Raw genomic sequence first — 24068 nt, forward strand, 5'->3', positions numbered from 1 at the left:
GGTGTATCTTCAAGACCCTAGATAGGCAGCCCGGTGCTGCCGAAAGCACTTTTTGCTTGCCCTGAAGGTGTTGATTCAAGGACCTGTTCTGCCACTTACAGTCTGTTGACCTTCTGTGGACCTTTTGTTTTGACTCTAAAATTTAGCCAATAATTAGGCACCCAGGCACCGTGGGATTACCAAAGATAAGACACAACCTTAGTCCAGGAATGAGTAGCTACCACTGAGCACCTACCATATGTGTGGCATGGTATTAAGTGTCCTCCTGTTATTTATGTTTCCCTATAATCCCATGAGGAGGGAGGTGGTGTTCTCCTCTTCCAGATGAGGAAATGGAAGCTCAGACTGTAGTGTTAGGGTTTGAATCTTATTTCTGTCTGATTCCAAAGCATTTGGATTAGGCTTTGAGTGAGATAAATAATATAACAAGCATGGGGATAATAATACTTCACACTGTTGTTCCAACGAAACGTAAGTGAAAGTACCTTGTTAATGCAACTGCTCTACAAATGTACCCTCGGAGCAGTTGTCAGAAACACGGAGAACTGTCCACACATAGTGCTTTTCTCCCTCAGCTGCACGTCCAGTTTTACTGGCTTTCAGCTAAAGGACTGTGGTGGCCAACGTCAGGTCTTCCTCTTTCTCTGGAGAGAGATATCCTGAGAGACTCCCTGGATGTCCCTAGAGACATCCCTAGGGTCTGCTATTCAGATCTGCTCTGCCTTTTTTCATCCCAGGGATGAACAACTTTGTTTTAAACTTTTTATTTCACACACACACACACACACACACACACACACAAAAACACACACATCAAGAGATAAACTCGCAGGTACCCAACATTCAGCTTCAACAATCATCAACGTTTTATTTATTTATTAAAAATTTATTTTTGGCTGCGTTGTGTCTTCGTTGCTGCCCACGGGCTTTTCTCTAGTTGTGGTGAGCGGGGCTCACCACATTGCGGTGGCTTCTCTTGTTGCGGAGCACGGGCTCTAGGCACGTGGGCTTCAGTAGCTGTGGCACTCGGGCTCAGTAGTTGTGGCTCTCGGGCTCTGGAGCACAGCCTCAGTAGTTGCGGTGCATAGGGCGGCATGTGGGATCTTCCCAGACCAGGGCTCGAACCCATGTCCCCTGCATTGGCAGGCGGATTCTTAACCACTGTGCCACCAGGGAAGCCCTCATTGACGTTTTACCCCATCTACTTTCAGGGTGTTAATAAGAGATATCTGGTGGGGAAGCGCCTCCTTTCTATTACTCCATCATTTAGTTAAAAAATATTTGTGCTCCTGCTCTGCCAAATATTTGTGCTCCTGCTCTGCCAGTCACTGGCCGTGCAGAGGTGATCAGAACAGACAAGGCACCTCCCTTTCTGAGCCTGACATTCATGTTGGGAAGAGAGCCAAATTAGCACACAAATAGAATCGTGTTGTTATGAAGTAGAGTGAAGGGCATAAACTGTACGAAGTGATCATGAGTGGAGATGGGGAGGAAGCTGCTCAGACACAGTGGTCAGGAAAGGCCTCTCTAAGCAGGAGACACTTAGGCTGAAATCTGACAGCTGAGTAAGAATCAGCCATAGGACCGGCTGGCCGGAGTATATCTAGGTATTACTTTACTAACTCTTGTTGCCATATGATTGAGTAGTGGAGTTTGCTTGTGCAGAAAGTATTGCCTCAGGAGATGACTAACATCAACATTTACTGAGGGAGTGTCTCCTAAGTGTACCGACCTCTGTTTTGCCATTCTTCTCTAATCCTAAAGAGTGATCAAGAAGGGGCAAGAGTCATGGAAGAGGGAAGGGACATGCAGGCAGAATATAAGACACCGGTCTTGGGAGGGGGTCCCGAGACTTCGTCTTTTCCTGCCTCTTTCCTCTGTGATGGCTGCATCTGGAACCACCTGGGACTTGGGTGTCCACAGGGCTTGGTGGAAAGCCTGGGGACCGAGTCTAGTGCTGATGTGGGCCTCGTTCACCACGATGGCAAGTGAGCCACTTCACCTCTTTCCCCATTTGTGAAAGGGGGAGATCATAGTCTGCCTACTGCTTAGCTTTCCTGTGAAGGTCAAAGCCAGATCATGTTTGCTTCAGTGTTGCACAGATACATGTTATTCTTCATAAAGATTCCAGATAAGGATGTCGCCCCCCCCCCCCCCGTCCCTTGGTAATCACTGGAATAATTTGGGCCAGCAAGAAGCAAGGATGCCCTAGAGTTTGCTAAAAATAGTGTCTTGCTGTCTCCACTGGAAAGAAAACCTGTTTCATGTTAACCCAGTTTCTTCCCATCAAGGCTGGAAGCATGAAATAGAGACCAGTTGCTGACCACTCTCTGAACCACAGTCCTTCATCTCCTTAAACTCTCTGAAGTCCTGCCAGCCTTGTCTCACACTTATATGCTCTTCCTTTAATGGTTTCTTTTTTTCTCCTTGGCTGAATTTTGTGTGGGCGGTTCAGGGAGAGCGTAGACAAGCACCCTTTCTGCGTCTCAGTGGGATTTTTAAAAGAACTTGAAAATGGCAGGTCTCTCTCCTCTGGATCCTATTGCCTCCGTAATGGGAGTGTGCCCGCATTTCCAAAGCAAACAGGGAGAATGGGCTGACCTTTTCCCAGAGGTGGTGAAACCCCCCTGGAATGATGGAGTGTGTTCTGGCCTGGGACGATGGCTGCCCAGAGAAACTGTCTGCCGGAGGGTGGTCTGCCTTCATTCCTTCAGACCTTAGGTTCAGCCAGGGCTCAAGGGGGCCCTTTTGAAGGTAGAGAGGCCCCCAGAGGGTGAGAGGGGCGATAAGAAGTGGGAGTGTTCGGTGATGTTGCAATGAGAGGAGTCTGGGCCGCCTGGGGTGCTCTGGGGCCAGGAGTGTTGGCTTTTGTCAGAAAATTGGCTACAGCCTTGCCAGTGCCTCCCAGTTCTGCAATTTCCCTTCCATCAAGCTCTCCCGGAAGCTGGAAGCCTTGGAGGGAGCAAGAAAATGCACATGACGGTGTAACCAGAAGCTCCTGGGCCCATATAGTGAGGGGAGAAGTGGCCATCCACTGGTGGGGCTGGGAGGCCTAGGCTCACCTGGGCACTGGCCTAGCGAAGAAGCAGCCCCACTTTCATCTCAGCGTGGTGGTGGTCCAGTTTGATCCAGCTCAACTCGCAGGACCTCTTCACCTTTCTGGGCGTTCCCTTATATTTGCATTTCAGCTTACTAAGCTGAAACTGCGTGTGTGTGTGTGTGTGTGTGTGTGTGTGTGTGTGTGTGTGTGTGTGTGTGTGTGTGTGTGTGTGTGTGTGTGTGTGTGTGTGTGTGTGTGTGTGTGTGTGTGTGTGTGTGTGTGTGTGTGTTAATGGGAACAGTACTTTATTGAGACAGTTGGAGTCATTTTGACATGTGTATACACCTGTGTGCCCAAATCAAGAGGCAGAACATCTCCACCACCCGGAAGCTTCCCTCGTGCCCCTTTCCAGGGAGTCCTTCTACCCCAGAGTCGTCCACTGCTCCCACTGCCATCGCTGGTGATTAGTTTTGCCTGTTCTTGAGCTTCATCTGTGCGGAGTCGTGTATTTTGTACAGAGGCTGAATCCCCAGGGCCTGGCCTGTGTCTGGCACTTGGCAGGTATGCACTGTGAGAGGTGCCTTGGTTCTTAAACTGCCCTGTGAGAGAGCACTGACCCCACTGGGAAACTGAGGCTGTGGGCGGTTAGAGTGGTGGATCCCGGCCGCCAGCCCAGGCTCCCTGCTGAGGAATCCAGAGGGCTCTCCAGTATCCCGGGGGCTCCCCCCGCCCCTCCCGGGGGACTCCTTTCTAGTGCTGTGGATGAGGGAGCCTGGTGATCCTGGGCAGGTAGTGCCCCCTGCTGTCTGCCCGGCCAGACCCTAAACCCTCTCTCCTCCAAGGGATGTGACAGGATCATGGGGGCCGGAGCCCGACGCAGTGATGGGCAAAGGGCAGGGGCTCGGCTCCTGGAGTGAAGTCTTCTGTCCTTTTATTTTCCTCTGAAAAGTGGTTTTCCTAAGCACTGGGGGCTTTCCTTCCTTAGAATAAGCAGAAAAGGAGAAGAGGCCTCTTTGGTGGAGTACTGCTGCCCCCAGGTGGGTGGCCAGGGACACTACCACAGAGCAGGACGTCCAAGCACCGCCGTTCTTCGGGTCTCAGGTTCTGGTTCTCCTTCTGCGGCTCCCCATCTCCTGGCCTCCTAAATCCTGGTCTCCTTGGCCTCTGGGAGGCAGATGTCCATCGCGGCCATCACCCTCCACTTCAGCGCTGACCTGGAGCGGGGGCCTTCCTCGGAGAACCAGCCCCAGCTGTGTGTAGGGGAGCGGATGCGACCCCACTCCTCCCAGGGATGGTGGGCCGGACATAGCCTAGAGGGCCATAGCCTAGAGGGCCTGTCCCGTATTAAGAAAGGGTGTGATCGGGTGCGATCAAGCTTTGATCTTAGGGCTGGGTTGGTGGGGGGTGGGAGAGGCGGGGCGGGGCTGCTTCTCACAGTGAGGTGTGCAACACCTCCCCGGCCTGCTGTGGGCGTGGGTGCCGTTGCCAGGGCCCCGCCAGCCCCTCCCAGATCGCCCACTGCCTTCCTGTCGCACCTGCGGTCGTGGTGGTGTAACGGCCCAGCCCTCCAGGCCCCGGCGGCACGTGGCCTAGGGTGATGCTATCTGTAACTCAGAATTTTAAACTCCTTTTTCCAGAGGATGTGGCTTCTGCGGGAGAGCTTCAAACGGTGCCCCCATTTGCCCCTCGCGGCAGCCATGACGTCATGGAAATGGGAGGGGCCGCCCCAAGCCCCCAGAACATCTGCACGGAAGTGGTAGACTTTTTTCCACTTCCTGTCCTACTTCTGGCTACAGACTCAATGTCTGACCTGCTTATTAATTTCAAAATATAGCTCTCCGTGTGATAGAGGAAACCTTACGCATGTGTGTGTCTGGGTTAAACTATGCCTGAATCGCAGGTGGCCTTACACAGAGGCAGGGCACTGGCCGCCGCAGTCTCCTGGCTCATCAGTGTACTTAGAGTGACGGCACTGGGTCTGCACACGGCTTGCTCCCCTTCCCCAGACCATCAGTCAGATTTTTTTCCCCACACATTGCTCCCGGAGGTAGATTGGAGAAGTTTTAAGATAGGACACTGGAGGAAGTGAGGTGGGTGGTAATGTGACCTTCAGCCCTGGACCTTGGTATGGTGCCTCAGTGACTGGAGGGCTGACGCCTGGAAGCCCTGTGTGCTTTCCCAGAGAAACCATCCTCTAGGCTTTACTGGATGAGTGCCCGCCTGGGGCTGCACTGGCCAAGGGACCATCACTCAGGTTTTGCTTTTCCTGGTAGTTATTTTATTTTATTTTATTTTCTAAATTTATTTTATTTATTTAGTTTTGGCTGCGTTGGGTCTTCCTTGCTGCACACCTACTCTTCGTTGCGGTGCGTGGGCTTCTCATTGCAGTGACTTCTCTTGTTTGTGGAGCATGGGCTCTAGGCACGCGGGCTTCAGTAGTTGTGGCTCGCTGGCTCAGTAGTTGTGGCTCGTGGGCTCTAGAGCGCAGGCTCAGTAGTTGTGGCGCACAGGCTTAGTTGCTCCGCGGCATGAGGGATCTTTCCGGACCAGGGCTCGAACCCGTGTCGCCTGCATTGGCAGGCAGATTCTTAACCACTGTGCCACCAGGGAAGCCCCTTCCTGATAGTTCTTGACAGGTTGGTTACTCTTAGCTCTTGGCTAAATTGTGAAATAGTGGCTCACCCGGCCACCTCGTCTATTAATCCCCACTTTCTTTTTTCTTATGCTCCCCCCACACCCCTACACACATATACAACTTGACTCCTTCCCCAGTGCCTGATGGTACTAATCATTTATTTGTTCACTTGCTGCTTAAGTGTATATTAAGCATTGGTTGTGTGCCAGGCACTGTGCGAGTTGTCGCAGACACACGGATGAACAAGATACACTTTCCATCCCAAGGAGCGCATAGTTGAATGGATTTTTTTGCTGAGATGTTACCTGATAACTAAGGTGATATCTGTTAAAGGCTTTACATGTGACCCCAGGGAAGTTGGATTCTATGGCAAACCAAGAGGATAAACAATCCTTTGAGGCTCAGATGACTGCCTCTCCAATGGTGGGTCAGGGCAGAGGGGTCGCTCTGGTGGAGCTGAAGACCCCACCCAAGTGTTCCTGAAGCACATACTGGCTTAGCCTGCTCTTCTCTTGACTGGACTGTGATTTCAGTTGTGTTCAGAAGGAAGGTCTCTGGGTGAAGTGTCAGAGAGTGTTCTAGAATCTTAGGCCTGGGGTCATGAGAAGTCATTTGGTCCATTCTTCTGCCTCCAGGGTTGGCCTGTGCTTAAAGCCTTTTGGAGCAGTAGGGCATCTGTCCAGAGAAATGTGTTCTACAGCTAGCCTTGGTGACACACTCCCCCCCGGGATGGCATGGCCTTCCCTCCTTGAGGCTGGCCCCTGCTCATGGGGACTAGGGTTCTTCAGGGCTGGGCAAGTCTCAGGGACTTGATGACCACGTCTCCAGGTTTCCTCAGCAGCCTCTTCCCTCCACGCTGAACAATGCCGGGTCCCTTACTGCACCGAGGGGTCTGCTACAGTGGCCCTCAGCCCAGCGCTAACCCTCCCGGTGGGCGTAGGCACCCTTCCCCAGGCCCCCTCCCAAAGGCCACTTTAATCCCCTCTGATACCCCCGGTGGGGCCTGGGCCAGACATGAGAACAGAGTGGACACAGGTGAGTGGACTCTGCACCACCCTCACACACCTGCTTCTCCTGCTCTGCCCTCTGGCTTGGCCCCAGTTGGCTTTAGGCTTAACAGCCTCAGACTTGAGAGAAAGTTCTTGCTGGGATTGAGGAGCCCCTGGTTTGAGATGGAAACTGCTCAGGGGTGGTGCTGACCCTGCTTTCCAGATGGCTTCTTACCTGACCGAGACCTTGTCACCCTCAGCTTGGGCTGGGCCTGGAAGGAGCAGGCCTTGCTCCCTCCCGTGGGTCTGGGAGGATCCCTAGCTGCTGCTGCCACACCCCCTCATAGGTCCTCGGATAGCTTTAGGGGTCCAGTGACCAAGGGGCTCTGCCACCTGAGGGCCCTGGGCTGGTGCGACCCCACGTGCTCCCTTGGCCTCCTTCAGCCCGGGCCTCCTGTGAGGTTCTTGGAGGGGCCTTTCTTTGGCCCCTTCACTGCCTTCCAGGGTCCGTGCTCTTGTCCCCTGCCCTAAGCCCCATGTCCCCTTTATCCTCAGCATCTTTGCAGCCAACTCTCAGGGGCAGACCTGTCTCCCCAGATACCTACACATCCCTTGCCTGGATCTTTTGTGTACAGACCAAAGTGAATTACTATTTTAGGAGGAGGAACAAAAAGACAGACTAATTTGCCTGGGAGTTTTTCACAGTTGATAAAGGAAGCCCCCCACCCCCACAGGGGCATTTTCATTTAATATGGGGAAGCGAATGCTTTAATTAAAAGAAATTCCCAATGGTGGAATCTCTAGCACTGTGTTAGACTGAGGAGGAGGCAGTTTTGAGTTCCCCACAGGTGGTGCCTGTCCTCCTGTGTGTGAGAGTGACCTGCTATGATGGGATTTCCTCTGAGACCTTTCGCTTTAGTGATCTTTAAAGGCACTTGTATTTAGGCTGCACACGAGGCCGCTCAAAGAGAACTGGGGTTCCTGTGACTACCCTCGGGAGGGCTCCAGAGATGGACATGGTTTTTATTTCTATAGAAGCCAGAGAATCAGAGATGCAGGGAGTTGGGGCAGCCTCCAGTCCTATGTGACATAGGTTTTATAGGTTTTACAGGTGGTGGCCCTGGAGCTCACAGAGGGGAGGGACATGCCTAGGATACCTGTCGAGCTGGTGGCTCCGTCCCTGTGATAAGAAGCAGGCCTGAATTGTAGCTGGAAGGATTTGCATGTTTCTGGCTGTGTGGTCAGAGACACACAGGTGAACTGTACAGGTATTTGAGGATGGGACCCTCCACCCCCCCTCCCCTACTGCCCTGGGAATGGTTAAGCACTGGACTTCGGTCTTGATCGTGGTAATTGTGAAGTGGATGGCTGAGTGGTCTCTGAGGGGTGTTCCCATCAGCGTCCGTGACCCCAGGAAAGATGCTCAGGCAGCAGGAGGCTCAGGAGAACCCCAGGGGCCCCAGGGGATCCCGTCACCTGTGCTCTAGGTGAGGGCTTGAGACGTCTACTCTCCTTGGCTGAGTCCCTGGGCTTGCGGGGAGAGAGCTCATCTCTGCTTTGCTCATTCTCACATCCAGGGTGGTGGGAGTAGAAAGTGTGGCTAGGGTCAAAATCTTCTACCCGCTTCCCCCCTCCTAGACTGGGCACTCCAACGGGCTGGGCCTTGGGTTGGGACCCAGGCAGTGGAATGGTGGGTGGTTCCCAGCCATGAATTTGTAGGTCAATGCACTGTTTCAACGGGAATCCAGTCTGAAAGGAAAGGCAAAGGAAATGTTGCTTCAGGGCAGGAGACAGTGGGTGGCCTTTTGGGGACACTTGCTGTATGGTCCCTGTCTGCCAAATTTCAACTCCAGGTCATTACCACCCATGTACATGGGCCTCCTGCTACGGGTGGCCCCGTGGAAGAGCAGGGACCCGAGCTTTTCAGCGGGTTCACCTGGCCCCCAGTACAGCCTTCTAAGTGGAATTTTTTAGAGGTTTTTCCATGAAGAGGTGGACTGAAGGAGCTTGTTGAGTCAGGCTCCCCGAACGTCATCATGGACAAATGCCTTGGTTTCTTTCTGCCCAGCTAGTGATCCACAGCAGGCCGAAGACGATCCCGACCAAATCCAATCAAACAGGAGCACAGCCTCTGCTCTTCCACATTGCTTTTAATGAAGCCATGGCAGCAGAATAGACAACGTGGCTCAGATACACAAGCAGAGCAGGGCCTAGATCATGAGAGAATCTCCCCCACATCTTGGGGAAAAGGGTGATATGTATTTCTCTATGAACACTGTGTAAAAAATATAAACAGCACACAACATCTCCAGGAGCTAGAGCCCAAGAGAACGCACTGGGATCCATCCTTCAGTGGGACATCAGAGGCAGTCTCGGGGAGGGGCGGGGCAGGGAGGGAGTTTCCCCACAGCCAGGAGAGGCTGCAGCGGCCTCCGTCTTTGCTGAGAATGCCAGGCAGTAACAGGCAGCAGTGAGGGAGCAGAGGGGTGGCAGCAGTGCTGGGCAGCTCTTCAGCGTCTTGATCACGAATATCTGGTAGGACCCAGTTGGTGGTATTGCCAGTGGGGCCAGAGAGGTGGAGGGAGCCTTCTTGTCCACGGGGGCAGAGAGTGCACCTCTCTGCTTGAAGAGTAGAGGAGGCGGGCGACAAGGAACAAGGGGAGAGGGAGCACGGGGCTCTCACGTTCTTGGAGACCTGGGAGGAGAAAGAACAGAAGTCAGGCTGCATACTGAGGAGATGCAGGACAGTTAGGGATGTGATGGGGATGCCTCTGTTTGTAGAGTTCTAGGAGCAAATGGGTCCCGGCTTCAGTAGTTGTGGCACGCGGCCTCAGTAGTTGTGGCGCACGGGCTTAGTTGCTCCGCGGCATGTGGGATCTTCCTGGACCACGGCTTGAACCCGTGTCCCCTGCATTGGCAGGCAAATTCTTAACCACTGCGCCAGCAGGGAAGCCCCCCGGGTTCTTTTTGATGGGATGCTCTTGTCAGTGGGATGACCTGGGGTACTGGGGGCGAAGGGCCTGGAGACTCTAGCCAGGATTAGGGTGGATAATGAATACAATACCTTCTCACCATATTGGGGTCAGAGGGCCCGAGGAAAGGAATTGGGGGCCGCCCTTTTAGGATTTGCAGTGAAAGGGATATGATAGAAGGTGTGGGTATGAATGAGTCTAGGTCCTAAGTTTCTCCTAAGTTTCCCTCATTAGCTGTGTGGCCCTTGATATTACTTGGCCTCAGTTTCTTCATTTCCAAAATGAGGAGAATAACAACTGTTCCTCATACTTTGTAGGGGAGACATGGCTCAAGCGAGGTGACTAATGTCACCTGAGGAGGGTACCATGTTTATCAAGTGTTTTGGGCCATTGCTATTAACAAGGAGAACTCCTAACAGGAAAGAAAAAGGAGGAGTCTGGTGGGCCCAGACTTAGGACCTAAAAGCAAGAGCCTGGGGGAGGGTAGCTTTGGGGACCCACCCCCAGACCCCCAGACCCCACCGCCCGGCTGAGATGCCGGCTCACCTCAGCTGGACCACAGCCGCAGCGTCATGAGCAGGTTGTACCCGACCACTTTCAGGAGGAGAACGCGGAAGCCGATCACTGACAAGTTTTGGAAGTTTAGGTTCATATCTGCAAAACCAAGGGGCCACAGCGGTCATGGGCACAGGTCTTCACAGCCCCCGTGACACCGAAAGCAGGGTGGGGAGTGGGGCGCGCTTTGGCGCCTGGATCTGCCTCTCCCTTTGAGCTTTGGTGCACATCCCCTCATACACATATTTGTACATCCTTCCAGGGTCAACAGCATTTCATTTCCAAAGGGAAACACTGACTGCATTTACTCTTTATTTTATTTCTGAGCCCCGCCGTGGATGGGGATGGTGGGTGCTCAGAACTTATCACACGCAGCCCCCTGGGTCTGGGCCCCTTAGTGAGAATCTAGCGGCTGAACCACAAGACGGATGACTCAGTACAAATGGCTCAAATGGCAATGAATATGGGCCCAGGGTGGGTGGTGAGGAGGGGTGAGGATCTTTGAGAGACAAGGTCACGGCCTACAAGAGTTCTGCTGTTCTTCTCGAAAGAAGGCAAAACCTCCTGGCTATGGAGGGAAAATGTCTTCGCGGTGACCTGGTTAGTCTAGGGCTACACAAAAGCTGGTCAGAGATTTCACACCTGGGCCACCCAGAAGCTCTCTTGAGCTGTGCTGACAGTGGAGCTATTGAAAGGAATACAGAGGCCTAGGAGTGAGTCACTGGTCTAGCAAAACTAGACTCATCCTCAAAGTACATAGAGTGGAAAAGAAAATTAGAGATGGTGAGAGGAATCTAGGGATTCAAGAATGTCCCCAGGCAGCTCTAACAAGGGCTCGGACTGCCGTTCTTGTTTGTCAGAACTTCGTTCCTAGATCCACACATTCCTTCTCGTCACCTCTATCCCGTCCCAGTAATTGTGGGTTCATCGCCTCCACAAACCTGTGTGAAGCCAGGATAGACCCCTCCCTTACCTGTTTCAAAGCTTTTCTCTGCTATCTTGGCATCACAGGGAATTCCTAAAAGGAACAAAGACATTTTTCTTAGAGTCCCGAGCGTGCTGACTCTCCCACCCCAGAAGTTGGGCTGCTGAATGTCTCCAGCCTCTCCATTCTTCCTTGTGCAGAGATCTGAGAGAACCTGTCCCATATGGGCACCTGCTGGGATGAGCCACTGACCCCTGAAGGACCAACACCCTGGCTTCTGGGCACCATTTTATTCACTTAATGAACACTGGTTGTGCTAAACGCATGTTACATGACACAAGGCCCTAAGGAGCTGTTAGACCCTGCCCTTGGGCGAGTTCCAGTCTGGAGTCTGATAGAGGAAGTAAGACAGACACAGTGACAAGTGCCATGAGGGGTATAGATGCTTTCATGTGTTCCACAAAGTTTTGACCCGTGCATCCCAAATTTGTTTGTTTGTTTCCTCTGACTCAGTAAACAGCATTACCATTGACACAGCTGCTCAGAAATAAAATCCAGCCACCTTCCTTGATGCCCTCTTTTCCTTCTCATCCCTGCATGGTTCTGCCTTTGGATCCCAAATAGTGTTGGGCATGGGCATTTAACTCCCCTGCCACAAGCCCGTCCTGGCCTCCATCATCTCTCTGCTGCAAGGGCTTCTTTTCTGCTTCTACTCTTGGCTCCTACAATCCATTTTCCACTCAGCGGTCAGAGTGATTTTTAAAAAAAGTAAATTGGATGTCATTCCCCTGTTTATAGCCAATCAAAAGCTTCTCATTGTACCTAGAACAGTGTCTCCCTCTCATGACGGGTGAGGCCCCGTGATGTGGCCCTTGCCTACCTCTTTCATCTCATTTCCTCCTGCCCTTCTCCTTTCTCACTGAGCTCCTGGCTCAGGCCTCTATAGGGTCCTTTCTCTGCCCTTGGCATGGCTGGTACCTTCTTAGCCTTGAAATCTCAGCTCAGATAGCATTTCCCCAGAGAGCCCTTCTGTGACTTTTGTCCCTAAGGTGGCTGTTTCCCCAACTCCAAGTTAAAGCACGTATTACAATCTGGAGTTCTTTAGATTTCCACTTGCTGATGGTTGGTCTCCCCCAACGGGAATGGGGCTTGCTCGGGGCACACCCATCATCTGATGTGTTTGCTCCTCCACGGCAGCAGCTGGCATGTTGTAATGCACAATCAGTGATCGCTGAGTGAATGAATGAATGAATGAGTGAGGTTAGGAGCTGGGAGAGACCTTTGGCAGAGAGGGAGAAATAAGGGGAGGGATCTTGGAGAAGTGCATCAGGGCGGGGCCTGGAGGAGCAGTAAGGGGCTGAGCGGAGCCAGGGGGGTGGGGACTCAGAGTGGGTGAGCCTCAGGGCCAGTGTGCCCCTCGCCTCTCCCCCTCTGCTCTTTGCCCAGGACGTTCTGTGGCCTGCCGGCATGGGATTCACTGGTGCTCAGTAAAGAGAGGGGAGGGGGCTTTGCCGACAATTGATGAGGCTGAGACCAGCAATCAGAGCAGCTTTTAGATACCAAGGACCCGAGCCCCGAGCACAAGCAGGCCTCTCGAAGGAGGAGACTCAGCTTAGACCGGCACCAGGGCTGCACTCACCTGAGCTGGAGTAGAAGGTCTGGTTGAAGGTGTCTCCGCATCCCAAATCGGTCCTGCTGCTCCAAGCCACGACCCCGTTGCTCTTGGAACCCAATGCTCCCATGTCTAGCACGGTGCTGTCTGAGCTGAACACCACGGGCCTCGTGACTTGTGACACATTGGCTTGAGATTCAAAATCGGTGTATAAGCAGACGGAGGTGTTGCTGGATTTGGGGCTTCTCAGCAGGTACACGGCAGGGTCGGGGTTCTGGATATCTGTGGACCCAAAAGACACGGGTTAGGAGATGTTCATTTCCCTCCTTGCCCCAACCCAGGCCTGAGTCCAGATGCCAGTGATGGGCAAGAATGGGGCTCTGTAGGTCTGACAAGTCACATTTGTCAGGCTTTAGATGGGAAAGAACATTGTAGACACCAGCAGCTTGCAACAGACGGGACTCAGGGACAGGCACAAACCATGAGTCCTGGCCAAGAGGCCAGCCAGCCTCTTAGTGAATGCTCTCTACCTGCCGTTCAAGGAAAGCGGAAATGCAGGGCTACTTAAGGATACTGCCCACTCTTCCACTTAAGGGCACTTCTTCAAAGCTCAGTAGGAATAGTAAGCGACAACATAATTCTGGCAGGACAAAGCAAGCGTAGAAAAGATATCCAGCAGAGCAAACCATACGTCTTAGAATCTGGGGTGGTCTCCCCCACTAAGGTTGGGCATTGACAGGAATGGGAGCTTTACGACAGGCTGGCATGAAGTTGGAAGATCGGTCGCATCACCAGGAGATTTCTCTCACTGATAAAAGTTTTAGATGCTACATCCAAGCCCTGGCTCTACCATTTACTAGATACAAGGCCTTGAGCGATTCACACCAGCTCCTTGAGTGTCAGGAATTTCATCTGTCAAATGCGGATGTTGCCTCATCCACTTTCCTAACCAGGCTATTCTGAGAAGCCATGAGAGTTTCTCCATATGAATTATATTTAATAAACTGTGAAATACTGAAATAATTCTAGTAATTGTAGCTCTTGATACTACCAGGAGACTGCCATAATAATGTGCTACCGAGTAATACACAGTTTCTGCTCTTCACCCCCCAGGAGGCAGGAGTTGCTGGAGGCTTTTCTTCAGTGTGCTGAGAATGACTCTTTAGTATTTTCATAGGATTTTGTGTCTTTAATGCAACCCTCAGTGTTTATTCTTTCAGACCTCTTGCCCTTGGAGGAGGAAGCAGAGCTTTGCCCGGAGGATTAACACGTTAGGGCCACCCAGAGAGTTTACAGCAGGGTTGGGACAACAGCTTCCTGCCCCTGTGGTTCTCTGCTGCCCCAGCTCCCCACCACGCATGCAAAGTTTTGCAGACCAGTGATGCCTAATGCACCCCACTAGCTGAGCCAGCCAGGGTGGCCTTGGCAATGCAGATATCCAGCTTGACACCAAACCAGGGGCATCAGCCCTTGGCATGGCCTTGGGATGGTGAGTCAAGGCAGAGCTGTCTGTGGTGGGGCTATCCCTGGAGCATCAGAGCAAGGGTGGGTCCATGGTCACATGTGAGCAACATCCAAACCTCTGGCTTCAAAGGATTCTGCCTGCTCCCCTCTAATCTCCATCTACCTGTGTGGCTGACATCACTATGGGTTAAGGATCTATGGTGTAAATCTCTTCCTGGGAGGGGACAGATGGGAAGCCATTAACCAATACCACACTCCAGTGGATTTGTTAGTCATCAGCGGGGGTCATGGGTGGGACTGGGGAGGGGGACATGGAAGGGTGTGGAGGTGCTGAGAGAACGTGGCCTCAAGAAGAAGGCAGAGGCTAAGCTGCCACCAGACACAGGTTGGCCTTAAGGGGGAAGGGGGTAACTGTGGGGGCCAGATGCCCAACTTTGAGTCCTGGTTAAACTCTCACTCAAGTCCTAGTGCCAGGGGGGTGTCAGGCTGGAGAAGGTCTAGACCGCACTGTCCAATGTGATCGTCTTTAGCTACTTGTGGCTAGTGAAATTAAGACTAACCAAAATCAAGTAAAATTAACAATTCAGTTACCCATAAACCTTCATTTTAAGAGCTCAGTAGCTACATTTGGGCGATGCCTACTCTATAGGACAGTGCGGAATGACAGAATATTTTCATCGTGATTGAAAGTTCTATTGGATAGCATTGGTCTGGAGTGAGCAATGCTACGGACCATGAGGAAAGGCACCAGGGGCTGAGGGTGAGACTTAAAGCCAACTTGAGTTCTGTGAGGGGTGATACCGGGGCAGGCCCATTGTAGCTCAGCTTTGCTAGTGAGAGATCAAAATGAAAGAGCAGTTAGTGAAGTCAGAAGAACTGAGGTGATTTTTAGCCTCTTTCAAGTCTTGTTTTTACCAGTTGATACCCTTTGGGCTTCCCTATGTGCATTTTGGCTGTGGTTTCTCCTGTCCGGCTTCCCTACCCCTGATTTCCTCTCTTACTCACCCTGTCCCCACACTTCAATCTCTTCTTTGAGCTCATCATCCAAACGACTTGTCTAAAACGTGGAGCTGATGGGGTCACTTTTTGTTCAAAATAATTCAGAGCCTCCCTATTGCCTATAGGATGATGCCCACACTTCCTGGCATGACATTGAGGGGCTGCCGTGATCTGGAGAGCTTGAATTTCCTCTCTCAAATCCTTTATATGCCCTATATGAGTACAGCTACACCAAACTCTTCACACTGGCTCCCTGGAATGTAAGCTCTGTGACAGCAAAGGCCTGTCCCTAGATTACTACTGTGTCCCTGGTCTCTGCCACGTACTAGGGGCTCAAGAAATAATTGTTGGATAAACAAGCGGCCTAGTGATTATCGGATTTGCAGAATTTCTGCTAATTAGACCTTTTGGTCAAAAAAGCTGGATACTGATTCCTAAACTTGACTCTTTAAAGCCCCCTTTTACTTTTACGCCCCATGTACCTCTAGTGCGACCTTTTTGTCTGAAAACAAAGAATGAGTCACTGTTAATTTGGAGGACTTTAGGGGTCCATCTGCCAGAGCCCTGGGAGGAGAGACATCCTGTTTCACTGTAGCGAGATAAACGCCTCCTACCACTGATGACATCTCAGAAGGTAGCCTTAGCAAGACTGGATCAATTTTTCAGTGTGGAAGTCACCTATTCTAGTTCCTAACTGCTCATTTAAATTCGGAACTAACGGCAGAAGCACATGTCCGAAGGCTCTAGCGCATTAGATCCCCAGGGGCACAGCAGTGATCGAAAGCTCCCTTGCCACTAAATCTGTTCTTGGTATTTAGGCACCAGTAACGCAAAATGTGAGTTAGCAGCACTGACTCTGAGTCTGAGTTCCACTGAGGCTCTGGCGAGCGTCAGGAAGCAGTGAGCCTGCGCAGACTTACCGGGAGTAATGGAAACTCTGGTTCCCTTACCACATTGCATCTGGGAGGCAATACCTCCATACCACTCTGAATGTCTCCATTACAGAGAGCCTAGGTTTCCCCTTCTCTGAGGGATGGGCTCTTACAGCCCACTGAGGAAGAAGGGGGAGGTCTAGGCCACAAGCCGTCCATGGAAAGAGCTGGCCCCTCTCACCTTCACCTCTGGTCTGCATTTCTGAATTGGATTCCCAGTTTCCTAGTGGCTGGTCCTGGCCCTAATTGTCTGTATTCTCTCTCTCTCTCTCTTTTTTTTTAAAGGCTTTGAAGCAAATTTGTATTTATTCAGTTTACCATTTCAGAGAAATATATATTTTAAAAAAAATAATAAAAGTACTATATATGATCTGTTATTATTTACTATATACCAAGTTTTGTGATCAATACTGTATTCTCTTGAAGCCTCTAGTATTCCTTTTCTCCATTGTTTATAAAGTTATCTTTGGCTTTCTCTCCATCTAACTTCATTATTAGATGTGTTTACTTGGCCAAAATCATGTGCCTTGTTCACTCCCAAGATCATGCCTTCTTTCTTGGTGTTCCTTATGCCTGGAAGTCCCCTCCTGTCCTTGCTCTGCCCAGACAGATCTTACTCTATCCTTCAGACTCAACGAATCCTTTCTACTGCATCAAACCTTCTCCATCTAGGCCAACTTTTCAGCTGGGACTCCATTCCTCTGTATCTCTACTGTGCCTGTTGACATCATCAGCTGGTTGATACTAAAATGTTTTTCAGGTTGCTAAATTTACAATAGTTTGGCCCCTTTGGCTAGTTTTTATACTATTTGGAGACAGGTCAGGCATCTATCTTAGATATCTTCATACTCAGTCTCAACATTTTATAGATTGACGGCCACACAGAAGGCATTTAAAATTAGCCACTGAATGACTAGAGTAAAATTTTAATGCGTTTGACCTAGAGAAACACAGATTTTCAAGATCGATAGTGTGGCTTTTCCTGTTCACAGAGGCCTCTGTCAGACAATTAGTTGTAACACCCACAGTTAGCCTTACCATAGTAATACTAATATCTCCGGGGAAAAGATTAGTGACACTGGCCCATGGGGTTGCAAATGGTGCCACCTAGAATGACTCACCAAATATTATGGCCACTTGCGTTCCTTTCCCAAATGTGTGTTTATCGGTCACTCCTCTGGTATTCACACTGCAGGTGACACCATTACAGAAACTCACTGGCCCTACCTCCTATTTCAGTAGCAGAAACACTGGTCTCTCACAGGGGACGGAGGGTCACAGTCTTCTGAGGTAATACCTTCTGATCTTCTGTGTTGAGACTTTGTCTCTTAATCCTTCCCCTCCTGCCTCATCCTGCTGTCGTGCCCTCGGTTGGAGGTCGTGGTTTCCTTAAACCAAGAATTCAGTAGAGCAAAACCCCCCGCTCAGGGCAGCAGTATCCTGGATCCTCTCGTGAAAGGTCCAGGACTCCTTGCCCATCACCTAACTCATGATTCTTCAGGTTGTGGCCCAAGGATATTTCCTGAGCATTGAGCGCAGGATGAGAGGATTTTCTGGGATGGGTGGAAAGAACCATTTGGGATCCTACAGAAGATAATACCTGGGCTCAACTCAGCATCTTGGACAAAGAAGAATTAGTTATCAATGTCCACCCTTGCCCCGCATTACTTACTTGGTTGGACACTTAGTCTGGTCCCTGCTCCAAAGTTTAACTTGCCACCACTGCCGAATCCCCACTGAGGGTAAGGTCTTTGCAATAACCTTCCTGATGTTAACCTGCTAAAACCCACCAGACTTGGAGGGCACCATTCTACAAGGCACCCTGGGTCTTTGTTTCTTAGGTTTCATATTTCCCAGGGAAGTCATTCCCCTTTCCCTTTACAATAATGAAGGTTTAGTAATAACAAAGCCTTGTTGATGATGATGATAATTATTATTAATATTATTTAGTAAAGCTACCATTTATTGATTACTTGCTGTATGCTGAGTATTGTCTTGTTATGATGTGGGTATTGTCATTTTGCCATTGAGAAAGTGGAGACTTAATTAGCTAGAGATGGTAGAGCCAGACTTTCCCCCAGGTCTGACAGCCTCCCAAGCTGTGCCATGAGCCCCACACCATCCTACCTCCGTGCCTTGTTATATTTGCCATTCAGATAGGGGTCTGGGTCACTTTTACCCTGGGAGTGGTTCAATGCTCTACTAAGCTCCAGAGAGGAAGATTCTGTGAGCAGGTATCCCCACACCATGCTCATTAGTCCATCCACGGAATTTAGCTACCTGCTGCAATAAAAGAGAATTTGTGTTTGCCGTGAACTCATCTCTTTCCCCAAGAGCACTTAGCTAATTTCCTGAATCTTCAGATCATTTGGTGCTGATATTATCTGTTTTGCTTGAAAGCACTGAATATCTGCAACTCTTTTTATGTTTCCGTAAATTATTCTCCTCAGATTTTCATTTCCTCAACTGGCCCTTGGCACTTCTGTCTTTAGTATGAGAAATGGGAACATTTTAAGATACCAGAAGAGTTTGTAGAAATGGAAACGAGTGTTTCCCATATCCTCGAGTTTACCATAAATCATTGCTGGTTTTCTCATAGACAAGTTGTCAGTTACTTTGCCCTGGTCATTTGCACCGTCATACTCACACGGGCGTACGGTCAGCCTGGTCCCCGCTCCAAAGATCAGCTTATTGTAGCCACCAGACAACACACACTAGGAGGGTGCTTTACAGGAACTCTAGCCCCTGGCAGGGTCAGCTTCACTGGGGCAGAAATGTCTCCTGTGCCTGTTTTACAGGCTCCTCCAAAATCCCCCTTTCTCTGGCACAAGAAGAAATTCTGGCCCACTGAGTCCTAATTCCTCAGCTTTCTGTGTAATAATCTCACAGACCTTTCCCTCCTTGTCGGCCTTGAGCAGGTCAGGCCTTCCTGGAGGGCGGATGCCCATTCTGGGTTCCACACTGGAAGTGAAGGAGGACAATTGGAAGGGTCTGGAGAAGAGCCAGGGATTAACCGGGAAATGAATCTTGAGGGAAAATTCACAGCACCGGCAATAGACGGAAAACCTTGGGTAGGGCTTAATTCATGGAACGGAGGCCTATGAAAGCTCTCCTTTTAGAAAGCAGTTCTATTAGTCTTTGAAGGGAGAGACAGAGAGAGAGAGACTAATATTGCCATAGGGATATCACATACAATGCACAAGGAGGATTGCTTAACTCTGAAGGTTGTGAGAATCAGGAGTGAGTTATGGATGGGGCCTGAGAACCTATTTCTCTGGAGGGTTCTAAGATTAGGGTTGACATTCATATGGGGACAAAAAAAAACCTCCAAAGTTTGAGAGTAGTTTAGACAAGTCCTTCTCAGTGAGAAATTCACAGAACTCTAGTCCTAAGTTTCTCTGCAAAAAAGATTCTAAGCTCAAAGAAGTTTGGAAAACGCTGTATAGCGTATTTCAGTCCTGAAGACCAGCAGTGCACAGTAGCATTTTAAAGGCTCTGAGAAGTCTTACAATAAAGAAATTTAGAGCTTCTTAAACTTACTCGATTCAAGAATTTTTATTCTTAAAACACCCCTTAACCTCTGTGGAACATGTACAGGTTTAGATACACATTCCCTGGAAGTCCCTTTTCTAGTTCAAAGAATTTAAAATGCATCCTAAATTTCAGCCTAATTTTATCCTTAAGCTTTCTGTGTTCTGGATCTGTTTGTTCTCCTACCAACTCCTACGGACACAATTAGGGGCCTCATTAATGCTGATTATTTTCTTTCTAATCATTATGAAACAGCTTCATATGTAGCAAATTTTCCTGCCACTGTCAGGAATGGCTCGAGGGCAGATACGTATGCAGTCATTATGCAAGACCACATCGCCCCAACACTTTGCAGGGTTTACCTACTGGGAACAACGGCAACTTTAAAGCCTTTCCCAAATGTGAATTTATTGGTTTTCTTTCCACACACCTTCCTACACACCTTAGAGCTGTGTACTTCAAACAAAGTTCTGGTCCTAAAGGAGAAAAGTTTCCTTAGAACAAATGGAGAAAAGTTTCCTGGGTGGCGACTCGAGTAGGGACATAGACTTCATGTATTTATCATTAGACCTCTCCTTTTTGCTGCTAAACCCCATTTGTGCTGCTTCCCTCTCAGGGTATTGTAGTTCTTATGCCTCTGAATTCTGGTTCTTTAGAAATATGATGGGTTTCAGGCTTTCTAAATGTAGCCTGAACTGACCCAGGGCAGGGAAGAGGCTTTGGTGAAGTGCACAAATGAACAGATAAATATGGAGGAAGTTTTCCCCAGAGAAGTGGGCTTTCGGCCACCCATGCACGTTCAGATGGATTCTGTAATCTCCCAGTTTTGAAATCTAACAACTCTGTTGGAGAATACTTGCTACTGTCTAAACCAATATGTTCTAAACAGTTACTATCCCTCCACTGAAGCCTTCCCTGAGTCTCCCAGCTAGAGGCATTTTTTCAAGAATCATTTCTTAGGTGACGCCTTATGCATCAGGCATTGTGCTGGAGTGTGGAGGTGTAAGGATGAATGAGAGAGGGTCTTGACCTCACAGAGCTTATGGTGCAGTGCAGAATGCATGAAAGTACCAGACAACTAGGATAGGAGGTCGGGGATGCCTTCCTTTCTGCTATTCCATCGCAACTTGTGTGTACTTCCACTACAGTGTGGTGACACTGGGCTTAATTGTCTCTTTATACGGATGTTTACCCACCGGGAGATCCTGGATGGCGGGGACTCTGCATTTCCCTCCCTCCCCTCCTCCCTCCTTCTATAGTGCTTAGAATATAATAGTTGCTTGGTAAATATTTGTTGACTGAAAGCCCTCTAATTATTTTAATTCATCTTAAATGCAATCCTGTCCTCTACCTTCTTTTATTAGGACTGTTTCATTTATCTTTTAATTCTGTATGGGTCCATTTTCTAAACCCAGTATTGTTTTTTTTTTGTTTGTTTTTGTTTTTGCGGTACGTGGGCCTCTCACTGTTGTGGCCTCTCCGGTTGCGGAGCACAGGCTCCAGACACACAGGCTCAGCGGCCATGGCTCACGGGCCCAGCCCGTGAAAACTAGATGGTAACAAAAATAATTTTTTTGGCATAATCAGTCATGATTTCTGATAAAGGTCTTTTGTCTCAAAGGAATCTAGAAATGGCAAAAGAGTCTGCCTCTGTAATGATGAAAAGGCCAGGCCCCATTGGCAATTACTACTTTTAGAAAATAAACCGCTGTTGAGCTAGTGGCTGGGAATTCAAATTTCAAAACATTCAAGCCTCATGAAGAATCATGAGAAATTAGCTCGGGAAGTGCAGACTCAACATCTAAGAAAGCCGAGTAGGGACTTTCTGTGTCTTTGGCTGAAGTCTAAGGTCAGGAACTTACTTGGATGCACTTGGAGTCTTGTTCCACTCCCGAAAGTGAGTGTTCTGCTGCTTGTGTCCACACCCTGGTACAATGCAGTACAAATACCTGCCCTCTGCCACCCAGGGCGGCTGCCTGCGCTTCACACCTCCCGCCCCACATTTACAACCTTCACTCTTGGGAATGGAGCTTTTGAATAGCCTGTTCCATGTTTTTTTTTTTTTTTTTTTTTTTGCGGTACGCGGGCCTCTCACTGTTGTGGCACAGGCTCCAGACGCGCAGGCTCAGCGGCCATGGCCCACGAGCCCAGCCGCTCCGCAGCATGTGGGATCTTCCCGGACCGGGGCACGAACCCGCGTCCCCTGCATCGGCAGGCGGACTCTCAACCACTGCGCCACCAGGGAAGCCCTGTTCCATCGTTTTGATGATAAATTTCTCTCTGTGTCACTTTATGCTCAATAATCAGTCCCTCTAGGTTTCTGCTTCCCTCCCTGCCATACCTGCATCCTACCAACCCAATTCAATGACTTTACTCATCTCTTCAGAAATGCTAAGTCCTGGACCAAAGCTGCCATGGTCACCATGGCAAGAAGGCTCAGGATAGGCAAACCAAGGACCAGACAGGTAGCCTTTGAGGTCTGGGGTCTTCCTTCACAGAGTGCAGGAGGGACAGTGGTGGCGGTGTGGTGGCATGGTTAACAGTAAGGCCTTGGAGTTAAATAGATTAGAGTTAAATTCTAGCCCTATTATTCCTAGCTGTGATCTTGGGCAAGCTACTTGCCCCAAGCCTCTGTTTCTTCATCTGTAAAATAGGCCTAATACCAGCTACCTAGCATTAGGATGGATGTGAGCACTGAATGAGAGATTCTTTGAAGGACAGAGTACAGTCACTGGCACATGTCAGGCATTCAGTAAATAGTAGCTAATAATATGGTGGTTCCCAGCAATGCTTTCCACTGAGGGAAGGGATGAGGCTTCTTGTAGCCATGAGAGAAGGGAGACCTATCCCTGCCCCACCGCCCTCTCCAGCACCCCAGGGCGCCCCAGCATTCTGGTTGGGATGCTGTCACGAGCAACAGATATCTCATGGATCCAAAGGGGCGTGGCGAGAGATTCTCAGCCATGGGGTTGAAGGGCAGGATGGCCCCTTGGCTGCCAAGAAGACAGTTCTGCTTCAGAAACCTAACCAAGAGTGAAGCCTCTTTTCTCAAACCTTGGTGGTTTGTCCTCTGCACGCACTGTGCAAAACCCTTGTCCAGCACAGCCTCAATCATTTCATTAGACCTGACACAATGGTAAGTTACCCCCAGACAGCAAAGGGCTCTTTCACGATGGAGCAGCCCAGTCACAGACTCCCTCATTTTTGCAGTATCCTTCCATCATATATCCTCTGTTTACAAAATATCCCTTGACCGTTTCTAAAATACTCACATGGATGAACAACAAGCCTGGTCCCTCTTCCAAATATAAGTCCATAGTTTCTTCCTGATACACACAGCGAGGAAAGCCTTTGCTAAAACCAGTCTCACGTGACCTCCCTCTACCTATTGCTCCAGTGGTTGGGGCAACAATCTGGGGAAACACTGGCCAACGCCCCCAGAGTTGCAGGAATCTCCCACAGCTGTCCTGGAACCCTGAGCCGAGGGGTGGTGATGGGAGCCAGGGACTGGGGACTAGAAGAGCTCCTCACCTCCTCTACCCAGGAGAAAACACACGCTCCTGTCAGTGGAGAAGCAGGGCAGCAACTCCCCAGCAGCCGTACCTCCAGCACCACCCTGCTTGCCTGGGGCCACAGCAAGGTGTGACTCTGCTACTCTTTTGTTAGATACAAGTGCTCCCAGGATGGGCAGCAAAGGAGATTTTTATATTATTCAATATATTGTCAGTGGAGATGCTGAGAGGAAGGGAGGGTGGAAGAAACAAGGGGCACACGAAGGTTTGACGCAGTGAGCTTCTAAGGACGTTAGGGGTGGCATTGATGGAGGACATGCCCTCTGCCCTCCCATGGACATAAGAAGTTGTCCGGTACCTATGGGGTAGGAAGAGCGGTGGATGGGGGAGGGGTCGTATGTCCAGGAGGATCCCGGCTCACTTACTTGGTGTGACCAATACTCGAGTCCCCTTTCCAAAAGTGAATCTGTTCCCATAATCACACTCTGGGAAAGTGCATTACAAAAAGGTCCTGGGTTTGCCCACCCTCTCATGGAAGACACACACGCTTCCCAGTAGCTCTAAAAGCTGGGATCCTGGGAAGGCTGATCCTAACCTTTTCCTTCTGATGGGTGCTCTAAGCACAGGAGGGAGATTCCCTAGTGGCTGTAGCAGCTTCAGCCCTGATGCTACCCATCACCTCCATTTTCCTCATCACAGCCATCAACAAACAGCCTCTGGCTATTTCTCCTCTGGGAAACACAGAACCTTTACAAAACTTGGTGAAAAACCTGCCTCCTACATAGGCCGGGTGGGTGTACGTGTTTCTAAAGATACCAGGCAGTGGGACTTCCCTCGCAGTGGTTAAGAATCCACCTGCCAATGCAGGGGACACGGGTTCGATCCCTGGTCCAGGAAGCTGC

The 24068-nt window shown here is 50.0% G+C and overlaps 2 protein-coding genes across 3 annotated transcripts in view; one reads left to right on the top strand and one right to left on the bottom strand.

Moving 5' to 3' along the window:
• The window catches only part of DAD1 (defender against cell death 1), a 57956-nt gene that overhangs the window by 23612 nt on the left and 10276 nt on the right, over positions 1–24068 (top strand). The gene's annotated exons all lie outside the window — the stretch shown is intronic.
• The window catches only part of LOC132518105 (T cell receptor alpha chain MC.7.G5-like), a 357885-nt gene continuing 342071 nt past the window's right edge, over positions 8255–24068 (bottom strand). For both annotated transcript variants that reach the window (XM_060146127.1, XM_060146120.1), the window contains 4 exons: positions 12756–13010; positions 11165–11209; positions 10183–10290; positions 8255–9359 (listed from right to left, as the gene is read on the bottom strand). In XM_060146127.1, the coding sequence (XP_060002110.1) occupies positions 10184–10290; positions 11165–11209; positions 12756–13010 (407 nt within the window). In that variant the 3' untranslated portion in view covers positions 8255–9359; position 10183. The remainder of the gene's footprint in view (positions 9360–10182; positions 10291–11164; positions 11210–12755; positions 13011–24068) is intronic.

The sequence above is a fragment of the Lagenorhynchus albirostris genome, chromosome 1 (assembly GCF_949774975.1).
Source record: "Lagenorhynchus albirostris chromosome 1, mLagAlb1.1, whole genome shotgun sequence".
Classification (NCBI taxonomy): Eukaryota; Metazoa; Chordata; class Mammalia; order Artiodactyla; family Delphinidae; genus Lagenorhynchus; species Lagenorhynchus albirostris.